Below are 12,330 nucleotides of genomic sequence, written 5' to 3' on the forward strand. Positions count from 1 at the left end.
AGCATTTTAACTAGAAAGGTGCAATTCTGGGGAAATTGCAAGTGTGGTTGCACTGAAGCGAGTCGCGAGGAATCCGCTGGGAAATTAATTCTGTCTTGCCATTTATTGCGGCCGTCAGGTGGCAAGTTACTATGAAAAGCTCCACTGGCTGTCCCTGTCATGTCACACATCACACCAAGTCACACTTTTGTCTCCGCCAACGTTGCCCCTATCCATGCCATACTTTGCACACACACTCCTTGGCTGGCAAACCACAACCTCCGCCCCTGATTTCTCACATTCCCCTCTTCTAGCGCCACCATGAGGTTGCTTTTTGCAGACACTTATCTCCGGCACCGTTGCCCCTATCCATGCCACACTTTGCACACACACTCCTTGGCTGGCAAACCACAACCTCCGCCCCTGATTTCTCACATGCCCCTCTTCTAGCGCCACCATGAGGCTGCTTTTTGCAGACAACATACATGCGACCTGACGGTCGCTTATCTCCCGATTAGGGAGTCTTACTGGTATTAGATATTGTGATGTCAATTGAACCATGACCAATCCTGTCTCATTGGACATTATATTTTCCAATCAGAAAGGGGACAGAAAAGGTCCATTGAACTCAATGGACCTTTGAGGTTTTGGGGTTACAGAAAAGGTTACAGAAAAGTTTACAGAAAACTTCCATTGAACTCAGTGGACTTTTGGGGTTACAGAAAAGTTAAATGAAAACAGGTTTACTTTAAGTGACATAAAAGTTTACAGAAAAAAGTTAAATTAAAACAGGTTTACTTTAGTTGACATCTACATTTGCAAAAAATAACACTCAGACCTTCTTCAGGCAATACTACTATGACTCAGACATAACCATAAACAGACCAGATACAGCCATATGTAGGCAAGTCACTAGTACTCAGTACCGATATGCCCATATATGGGCATGACAATATAGGGAAATATACCGATGACATCAGGGATCCATATATGGGCATAAACGAGACGAGGACTGACAGATAAAGAGATCTCCTTATATGGGCATAAAAGGGACAGAGGTAGACAGACAGACAGAATAGAAACAATGTTATTGATTGAATACTTAAAACTCATTTACTGCCATTTTGAATGCTCTACTTTCAGGGCTCCCCGCCAAGAGGTCTCCATAGACTTCCATGTAATTTATAGTGCACGGATCATGCATGCCCATGCACAGATGATGCACCATGTTTGTGCAGTTTGTTCACAGCTTTCAAACAAAAAAGTCCGATTGGAAATCCGTTCAGGCATTCATGAGATAGATGCCATTATGTTTTACATGTTATGTAAACAAAAATGGCTGCCCTGTTTGAAAGATGGGGTTGTATGGGGGTGAAACATGCAAAATCGCGATTGAAATAGTTTTAACTAGATTTAATGGGGTTCAAAAATAAATTTTCAAAAAAAAAAAAAAAAAAATGTTTTCTCCATTTTCTAAGTAAAACTCGTCATACTCGTCATTGGCAGAGTGGACACACTTATATAACTCGTCAAACTCGTCATAAGCAGGGGATTAACAGTTTGCAAATAGTACAGTGGTACTGGTACAATTATACAATGGTGCTAAAAGAATAGAGGGTATGCGCGTGACATCATCATCATACCCGGAAGTTATATGGGAACACCTACTGAGTGGCAAAAACATACTTTCTGGCCTTGACAGCCCACATCCAAACAGAAAAGTCCTATCTGATTGCATTAAATGATACTTTGCCACTCGATTTGCCATTCACTTTATGCATGCGCATACCCTCTAACTAACACATCTCTATGGACATCTCCATACAGTAAAGGGACACAGTCAGCCAGACAGAGGGGTGCAACCAATACTCTGACACAAAGCCCCTGACACTACTCAGACATATTGGTCATATTTAAGTAGCTTTTTGATCAATGAAATGTCGTTGGCTCGCCACCAGGTCGCGATAAAGTGCTGACGCAGAGTTTAACAATCCATCCAGCTGTAAGGAGCTCACCGCCGACAGATGTGGAGGGAGGGAGGGAAAGAGAGAGAGAGAGAGCAGTGGGAGTGATAGACTATGGTGATAGACAATCAGCTGCATCAATGGGGACGCTTTCTTTCTTAGCAAAGGGGGTGGGGCAACAATTGAAAGACAGCCCTCTGAGTGGAGGGAGGCAGCATCGAATAACCCCAATCTGGATCACACACACAACAATAATGAATGGAAACACAACGTAGCCAGCAAACTTCTGAAGCAGCTAAAGAAGCAACTGTTTGTACTAGAGAACTAGGAAGTTATCTGTCGAGAGGATAGCCTAATTAAGAAATGGATTGGCCAGGTAGACCCGAGCGCATTTTTGGAATAACAAAGCACAGATCTCTTTTTTGTTACTTTGGAAGAAAGTAAGTTTCTAGGGGTAAAAGCAGCTACAGTTGGATACACTGTAAACGTAGGCTACACGCGTAACCAAGTGTGCATGGCACTTTTTTTCTGACAGTAATATGAAACTGCTGCGTTGTCAGTTTTTAATCTCGCTTCACAGAAGTGGCTGATTTTGGAGTAATGCTCTGCTGAATTTGAAGATTTTATTTTAATTGTTTTGTGGAATACCACAGGAAAGAAGGTTACAAACTTTATTTCAAGTAACTGGAGTGGCACTTTTGTACTTTTGGAAAAATGGGGAATATTGAAAGCGTGGATGGCCAGTCGGAGATGAAGCATCATAACATCATGCCATTGAAAGTGCCCATGCCTGAGCCCACGGAACTGGAGGAGAAATTTGCCATCGTATTGGTAAGTTATCAAAGGTCATGTTGTGGTCGTTTGTGTGCTGCTATATTAACGTTATATGTCAATGTGGAATCAAACAGACAAGTATTCTAGCATAATGTGTGTTATTTTGATTGATTGATTGTTTTTAGTCATTCAAAACTGTGTAATAGGTCTATAGGCTAATTGTAATGACACTTAAACTATAAAAAGTTTTGCTATAGGCCTATAGCTACTAGACTACTAACCACAAACAACTTCTGTCAGGGATTTGGCAGGGGAGTTTGTGGTTCCGTTATATAGCCCTTAAATGAACTTTTGACAACATATCAGGCAACGCAATTTTGCCTTAAATGTTGAATGTGACTTGTTGATGTTTTTCAATGAGCCGACCTGTGTGCAGTCAGTCCCACCCCCAAGTCTTTTCCTGCTGTTCACCCCTCTCTCTCTTTCTCTCTCTCCTCCTGTGGTTCTTTTGTCTGCCCTAAAGTCAACTGTGCGCTTTAGGACTGAAGTCATGAGCGCAGCAGTAGCCTAGCCTACTACTATTTATTCCAACCAGCTCCAAAGAAATTACATTTCAAGAATTATGGAATTCCTCGTCTTACGCGTGTGCCAAGACTTTTTTCTTTGCCCGGGCTTTGGAAAAAAGAAAAGAAACATCTGATAACAACATTTTCTGAATTCCCCCAAAACTCCCACACCCGACAAATCGTAAACGAGTACCACCCCCTCTCCTCCGCCCTCACCATCTTCACATCAGGCTAGGCTAGAGAGAGAGAGAGAGGAGGGCTGAGGAGCGTATATTATGCGTCGGAAATTGCTGATCTACAAGCTCGCAACCTCTGGGCCCCGCAGCGCGCTGTGAGCTTGCAGATCGGCAATTTTTTGAGGCGAGGAGATCTGGCTGGAGCTGTGTGCAGCGCTTTGTAATAATGAGCACAGTCAACAGTAACACAACACCCACTCTTCCCATTTGTCAACACATGGTAGTGTCAAGACTCAAGAGGAGTCTTTATACTCCCTGTCAGAACTCAGAAGTCCAACAAAACAACCAGAAAACACCTTTGAAATGTTTGAATGCAACCTCAGATATTACAAAGTCAGGATCCTTTTTGATCTTTGATGTTTTTATTTGTATTTATGTTATAACTAACATGGACTTTAATTGTAGATGCTGCTGACTTAATCGTTCTTTAGGTTTGACAGCAAAGTGTGAAGAATTGAAGTCTTAAGTAGGGGTTTAAAAAAAGAATTGTGGCCCCATTTGTCTATGCAAACTACAAGATCAAACCTAACTTTACAAGTTAATGCTGCTTGATCAGCAAGTTGCTTCTCTACACTGTGATTAATTAGACATGCCAAAACCCTTGTATCACAGCAGGTGTTCCCAGACACTACACCAAAACTCATTTTTCAGGCTTGTACTTAAAATACTGCAGGTTTCCTGGCCATGTATTTGATGTTAAACAGCAAACACAAGGGTTTGCTCACAACTGTTTATTTTCCAAAGCCACACCCTGCCTTAATTTTTAGCCATTTAAGACCTTAATTACAGTAAGATGCAACAAAGCACTGGCATCTTTACTTTGTGCAATTCCAATCCTAAACGGTTGCATACCTTGTGGATCCTCTCTGTGTTTCGGGAGAGCACACTCTCTGGAACTCAGCCATGGGTTCCTTGCCAGAGCTATCAGCGCCCGTGGACTGAAGCCACGGTATCAAGAGAAGCGCTCAGCAAGAGGCCATCCACTGCCCCACTTGTTGACTGCTGTACTAAGTCTCAGCTATTTTGATTATACACTGTGCCGCATCATAAGTGTCACTTATTATGATGATGACAACTCTTTTTCACTCCCACACGCTTCAAGACACTGCATGAGTCAGTGGGTGGTCAAATAAAGTTATTTTTAGATGTTGTCCCATCTGACTATATGCCATAGTTCCCTTGATGTTGGGTGGGACATTGCTTATAACGAAGATATGTTTAATAATAGCTAAAAAAAAAACGCTGTAGACTCAATGTTTCAGCCATGCTTTTGCCTTTTTCTAAGTTCCTTTTACAGCCTCTGCCCTCTGGTTGCTCCAGATTTCCTTTACTTTGTGGGAAAAGACCGACATGTTTGTGTATTTTAGTGGCCTTATCAGACAATGCTTTTGGACCACGCTGACTGCCTCTTGTTGTGAGATAAAGGTACATCAAAGCATCTTGTCTTGGGGTTGGAGCTGTTCAGGAAGAAAGAGCCGTGTCTTTGCTTTCTGACTACAGCCACAGGTCACTGTGTCCTTTCCCTGGCCAAATATACACATTATGCAACGAAAAAAGAAGAACATCTTTGGGAAGTTCTTTCTCGATTGTTGCTTTTACTGTGCTTATTTCGTCCCACTTGGTTCACAAAGGCATCGCTTAGCCTATATACCCTATAGAAACCTCAACAAAATAAACCTTCCATTCATTCATTAATATTTCCCATGAATGAACGTTTATAAACAGATAATAAGCCCATCCCACAGCCATTGTGTCTCTGGCTTGCTTGCATGGTGGCGTGGTCCAGTAATGGATGACAAAGCGTGCGGAGATCCCTCTGGGATGACAGCAGCCTGTCATGATGTCATGGGCGCAGCAGTCTTTGCCAGTGTAGTAATATGACTGGGCTAATGACTTTACCAGGGTCGCTCTGCTATGCTCTGCTCTGCTGTGAGACGGGTGGGTGCGGGGAGTGGAGGAGGACAGAGACCCCTGGGTTACATTAGAGACTATTTCATGCGGTCTCGCTAATAAAATGCCTTGAGTCCAGCCTTTAACCGGCAGCATGTGCTAAAGGCATCTCCCCTTGATTCTTTCTTTTGTCCGGCAACCTCCGCAACAGCTCCCGGCTCTGTCGTCTGCGGCTGGAAACAGCTGCCCAGTGCCCCCCCTTTCCTTTTACAGAGGAAATTGTATTGTATCCATTGGTCCGTTGTGGTTGGTTTCCTTTACAATTAGATCTGTGTTACTGGACGGTTACACGCCTAATAAATGCCACTAGTTCAGCTATGGCCCTACCTGTGGTCCAATGTGTCGCTTCTCAAAATGACAGATTTGTAACTGGTTATTTTCAATGAGCACGATGAAGTAAACATTTTGCTTAAACAACAACAACCACAAACAAGCCATATCTACACAGTTACTTTATATAGCAGTGCCAAACAGCTGGTCCTCTGTTTGCATAAACTGCCTTTCTCCTAGAGAACCTTTACTTATCCCTGAATCGTACGGTTTCGTGGGATTCAAAAACGCAAATCACATGGAACTTCTCACTCATTAGTCCAAGTTGTGTTTCCCCGCCTTTTTTAAAATATATTCCCCGAAGTCTCTCTCACCATGGGTCTGGCTTAGTATTATCCAACCTACTCCATAATAATTCCCTCCTCATGCAAAGGGTGCGTGATGGTAGTAGCGCCATTCCCAGAGAGAGAGGTGTATGAGTCTCTATGTGGAGGCCTCGACTGCCTTGGATCCACTTTCAAAGTGGTCCTGCGCGACTGCACCACATGGATTCCTGCGGTCTAGCCCAGGCTGAGGCCACAGCAGAACTCTGAGGGAGAGAGAGAGAGGGAGAGAAAAAGAGAGAGAGAAAGAGAGAGAGAGGGAAAATTCCCTTTGAACTGGCTGTCTGCCACCGTTCTGGGTTGTAATGACTTTACCAACGTTTTGAAACAGAGCACGCGTATTTAAGAGCTGTTTGCAGAGGGACTTCAGGATTATTTTCTCTACGTGATTGCGATGGAAACCCATCCTAACCGATTTGTCTTGAGTCTCCTTCAACTCGTCACATCCTTTTTTCTTTTACTTGTGTGACATGGTGTTGCATCATGCACATGGATGTGTCCACGCCACTCCTTGGTATAGTTCAGGTTTTATTCCTCCAAAAAAAGAGCTCACTAATATTTCTAGGGTAAATATAGGCAGTCGAGAGTGAGGGTTACGCACCGGTTTGGGAGAAATCAAACCTCAAGTTGCTGTCCCGGTGAGTGACACCCCCGCCATTCCTAGGGAGCAGAGCATTAAAGCATTAAAAGAGAACCGAAAGTCCAGAGTCAGAACTCTAGAAGTGTTTGAGAGACGTCAGTCAAGTGGAACTAATGGAGTCAAGCTGTGTGAAGTGTTCAGGGGACATTAAACCTAAATCATTTTCGTTTGTTTGGGCCGGGGTTGCATTTTATGTATCTTCTGACCAGCATGTCCACCCCTCTCTCTCTCCCCTCAACCTCCTCCACCAAACACTACCACCATTCTGCCTTTGTAAAGAGAGGAGGTTGGATGTGAGGCAAAGAGGGAGGGCGAGGGGGGCTGCATGCTCTTTGTTTGTTTGTTGTGCCCCTGAAGTTGGGAGTGCATACATCTGGCTCACTCACCACACCAAGCCCAAAACAGAGAGAGAGGGGGGGGGGGGGGGGGGAGAAATACTCTGTTACAAATGAAAGTCTGGCGTAAAATATACTTACAGTACGTACTGAAAGTAAAAGTACTCAATCAGAATGTATAAAAATGCTTTGAAATAGCAGATCTACAAGCTCACAAACACGTTGCTTTGTGTGTGCTTGTAGATATTGAAATTTTTAAACACTCAAATAAAGTAAAAATTCCTCAAAAGTGTACTTAAGTAGCCTATAGTACTTGAGTAAATGTTAGTTACTTTACACCGCTGAGAGAGGGAGAGAGAGAGTGGTGTATTATTGGAGCAGTGCACACACACACACACACACACACACACACACACACACACACACACACACACACACACACACACACACACACACACACACACACACACAGTGCTAACTTGGCTTCTCATGGATGATGGAGCATAGACAGACAGCAGACTTCAGCTGCAGGCTGTCCACCTGGCTCCCTGGCTCTGTCCGCAGGCTACAATTCCCCTACAATGCGGGCTGTTGGCTTTATGGTCAGTTTTTAGTGCTTCTGTCCCTTCCAGTTAAAAAGAGCATGAGCGAACAGATATAGTGCGTCCGCATAGCACGTTAAGCCGTGTTTGGGGACAGAACCTTCAGGAGTTCCACCTGAGTGGTTGATTCCATTAAGCAAAGTCAGTCAGCTGAGCGACTGGCTGTATAACTCAAGAACCAAGAGGGATTTTCTTTGTTACCTATACAGGTACAAGTTGGTGGCACAGTGTTCCACTGTGACTGCTCGAATACAATACAATAATAATGAAATGTATGAAGTAAAAAATATACATTATAGATAAGATATTAATAAAGTTAAAGTACAGGTAGAACGGCAGGTATGATAGATGTCTTAAGACAGGTATGATATCTTTAGCACTCACAATGTACAAGAGCAGAAGGCATGCAGTACATTTTCAGCCTAATTGCGTGTTTTATTTAGCTTGGTTTCATTTTTGTTTCTATGGAAAGAGCTGACATACAGAAAACTTTTTTTTTGGCAACCAATCATAGAAAGAGCAACTTGGACTGACACGACTTATATATTGACATCAATGACTCTGCATGGGGTGTAGATGGATTCATTTACTGTATGTGTGAAGAAAGACAGCACATATGTTTGTCATTTTGTTTGCATATGGACTTGTATGTTCCCGTGCACGCACAGTTAGGCCGCACAGTTAGGCCGCACAGTTAGGCCGCACAGTTAGGCCGGTTTCCTCAGTTGTGCGTGTGTGTGTGTGCGTGCACGTGCGTTCAATCACGGCAGTGGGGGTTGGCATGTTGCTCCGATGCAGCTGCACCGAGACTCTAAAGGTTGGGAGAAGTGGTTTCCTTCTCAATACAATGGGGACTCTGTCAGTCGGTGTTGTTTTAGAGAGGGGGGCCTCATCCCCCTGGTGCCTTTTGTGCTGTTGCAGTCCTTTTTACGTGGACGCTGCGACAAGCTGCTGTAAATCCACTTAAAGAGCTAATGGATTACAGCTTCATGCTAACCGTCCCGCTACGTGCTGCACACACCACTGATGTACTCATTTATCAGGCCTGCCTTACATAAACCCTTACAACTGTATCATCATCATCATCACCCTGTTCACTGCAAAATCCTCAGTGTTCCTCTAATAACTCTGAGAGTGTACGATTATAACACTTTGGTGTAAGAGTTGTGCACTTTTGGTTACACTCTCGGTTACAAATGGATAAATGAACACTGAGGAGGATACTGTGTGTATCTCACGTGGTTCTACTTCTGCTTCTGAGGTTATTTTGAGCCATTTTGATGTGATTTCCCCTCATATTCTTTTTCTGTATCGTTTTTTGTTGCTTCTTATTATAGTCATAAGATCGTGAATGACAATCACGCATAAAGGCGTCAGAGGGGAAACATTTCCTTGTCACATGGCTGGTGACTAATTAATTGAACCGTGTTTCCTTTTATTTACTTTATTACAATTCCACTCTCTTTCTCTCAAACCCTTAAACACTACCCCTAAAAAAAGTCCCCAACTATTTATTTATTTTAATTCATTATTTTACACCTAAACCTTTGCTTGTACAGAGCTAAGGATTTCGGTGTGTTGTCTTTTCAGCTCAGGCAGCCTTCGACCACTAACAAGGCAGTGTGTCAAAAGGCCGGCTGGGCCTGAGTTATTGAGGCATTCATGTACCTGCATTCCTCACATTCCCTCTGTGTATCATCCACTGGCTGTGGCTTCCCCGGGCCGTGCACACGCACACAGAGGAGAGCAAACAGGATGTCCGCTACAGTGGACTGAATGAATACCTCTGATTCATGACCAATTGTAGTGGTGGTTTGTTTATAGCTCATTGGTAACCTTACTTACTTATACCTTTGTTACATTTCCCCGCTTCCCAAAATTTCCTGTTTAGAAACGGGCTACACGCGTCACAAGGGCAACGCGTCATTGACAGTGTTTTGTCAGGTGCATTGATGGAATAGTTTTTTAGGTCAATGTTACGTTCTGGACACAAAATCAGCCATGTAATAACACAGGCTTTCTATACAAATGTGTATTACAAAAAATAAAATGTGGCATTTTCAGTTTCACTCTAGTTCGGGGCTTGAGGAACATCTGGCTGTTCCAGAAGGACCTGTCCTTGACATTTGTTCCTTTATCTCTGGCCCGGCTCAAAACAAGCTGGGCTTCAAAGGACCTTGTGATGATAATTGACTTGTGCTATCACTGCTGTTGATCACTCCCACATCCCAGAGTAAATAAAATGAGTGGTGAATGTAGTTTCGCTTCTTAAAACCTACTTTATCTTGAAGTCTTTCAATAATACATTATTAGCACATGGATTTTGTGGAACGGTACATAGGCTTCACACGATGCATCAGCCTAAAGCGGCATCGCACTGGCTCTGTAGCACTGGAATGGCCATTCAGTTGAGCAAGGTCATTATACTAAAAGCAGGGGATGGTGGAAAAGTTAGTTCTCTCAACAGACTGACTCAGAGGTCACAGACGTGGGGCGGTGAGCCCATGGGAGTGATGGAGGTGGTCCAGAACCAGAGCAGGCTAGGGAAAGAGGGATGGATGGTGGGTCTGGAGGGAAGACTGGAGGCTCAGTAAAGCAGAGCAGAAATGGATTCAAGAGGCTAAAAGCTTCGCACGTCACAGCCAAAATGTGCTGCTGTTAACTGCTGCATCAACAGTGACACGGAAATTTTTACACTCTGATGTGTGTCGTAATGCTGTTTCAGCCCTTAACTCGAGTTGTTCGTCTGTTAAGTGGGATTACATAATGTTGTCTATAGCCTATTATTAAAGTCATTTATGGTTTCAATAACTATGAGGAATTGAAATGCGCGGCTGCGGGGAACATTATTTCCACATCAGTGAGAGACGAAATGGACACACAATCTTGGCTCTGTTTGTTATGTTTGAGGCAGTTGGAATGTTTTCACTACAGATTTACAAGTCAAGAATGTGGTTTGGCCACCGCTTTATCTATGCATTTAAATGAAGTGCATGCATCAACCCCACTAGTTAACCTGTTATGTTAATATCTTAGTGTCACAACAGGACTAATTTATGTTTGCTCTGTAAACAAGGACTAGCATGGTGGGGTGATAAAGTGCCGTGAAGCTCCCATTACCAAACCCTCTTTTCTTCTCTTCTCTGCTCTGCTCTGCCCTCCCTCCATCCTTCCCTCTCTCTCTCCCTCCCTCCCTTCCTCCATCTCTCCCATTGGAAGTGAGGTGGCAGAGGCCTGCTCAGTAGACCTCTCTGGTACCCCCAGCGTCTTTGTGGAGGACTCATGCTTTTGTTGTGATTGCCTGGTTCGGGTTACCTCGTAAAAAGAGCGACAGGGCGATCAGATGTCGGCTCAAGAGAAAAGGGGGCCAATGTTTTCTCACACTCCGCTCCACTGCTCTTAGTTCACCGGGTCTTACCTGGAAAAACACTAACAACCAACACACACACACACACATAACATACACACACACGCTCAAATAGACACACGCATTTGTGAGTGCATGTACGCAACACTGCACACGTAATCGCCTCCGAACAAACAAAACAGTCATCACTCAGGGCGGTTTTTGATTTCCTGAAGAGCTAAGGAAGTCCCTGCAGTCATATGACGATGAACGCGACGACAGCTGAGGTTCCTGCCCCGTCTCCCCTCATTGTATTTCACTGCCAAGGAAGAGAAGAAAGCCAAACAATGGCTCTGGCAAGGGATGCTATTGGGTGAGAGGCCAGCAGAGTAAGTGTATATCTTAGACTGGTGTCAGGGAGGGAGTTTGATTCGCCAACATTGTCCTAACCCCTGTTTACTTTGAAATGACGTGAAGGACGTCTTTGCTTCAGGACACACTCGTGGCCAGATCAGCCTCACCACACATATTCCCAAGATCAGATGAGCGTGTACTGTATCGGTAAACAGGGGTAGAAAACAAAATGCCTGTGGAATGCACAAACTCTAATCTCAGTTACTTTGGTTCAGGGACGTGCTGGCCATTGGGAAAAGCGGGACAACTCCAGAACGTCTGGTTCATTCCCGGCCGGTCCAGGCCGGCCATTAGGAAAAAGAAAAAAAAAAAAAATGTGCCTTCGTTCCATTTTGGGGGCTGGGCGGCCAACAAAGTAAATCTTCACTGTCCGGCAGAAACCTTGTATCTCAGGGTTTCAAATTTGTACATTTATTTCGCAAAGCAAAGCCCTGCTTCATCATACAAGGCCGTAGCCCGATATAGAACCTCACCCGTCGCTGCATACTGTTGTGCTCCGAGACGAGGTCCTATAGAGGTTTCCCCGTGGGGGAGGAGAACGCCTCCAACGTTTAGGTAGAAAACACTTTTCCCGAAATTGCATCCACAAACTAAAGGTAGTTCCGAGCTCCCAGACTGTGATAACCTAACCAGGGTCAATAAAACATGAACCAGGGCACGAAACAACCCCTTAAAATCGCTAGTTTTGTCAGCCGGTCTAATGTTTACAAGCCTGAAGTTGCAGCCGGAATGGCAGCATTAGCGCCTCCTCTGGTCGAATTTCCAGGCAGAAAGCCTGGTGGGCGAGGTTAGTAAAAATTTCGGGAAAAGTGTTTTCTACCTAAACGTTGGAGGCGTTCTCCTCCCCCACGGGGAAACCTTTATAGGACCT

General features: G+C 44.1%; 1 protein-coding gene across 2 annotated transcripts in view; it reads left to right on the forward strand.

Annotated features, from left to right (window-relative positions):
• The first annotated feature begins 2,280 nt into the window (after positions 1 to 2,280).
• The window catches only part of fmnl3 (formin-like 3), a 73,088-nt gene continuing 63,038 nt past the window's right edge, over positions 2,281 to 12,330 (forward strand). For both annotated transcript variants that reach the window (XM_080734200.1, XM_080734201.1), the window contains exon 1: positions 2,281 to 2,774. In XM_080734200.1, the coding sequence (XP_080590326.1) occupies positions 2,658 to 2,774 (117 nt within the window). In that variant the 5' untranslated portion in view covers positions 2,281 to 2,657. The remainder of the gene's footprint in view (positions 2,775 to 12,330) is intronic.

This window comes from Nannobrachium achirus, assembly GCF_963921795.1.
Source record: "Nannobrachium achirus genome assembly, chromosome: 9".
NCBI lineage: Eukaryota > Metazoa > Chordata > Actinopteri > Myctophiformes > Myctophidae > Nannobrachium > Nannobrachium achirus.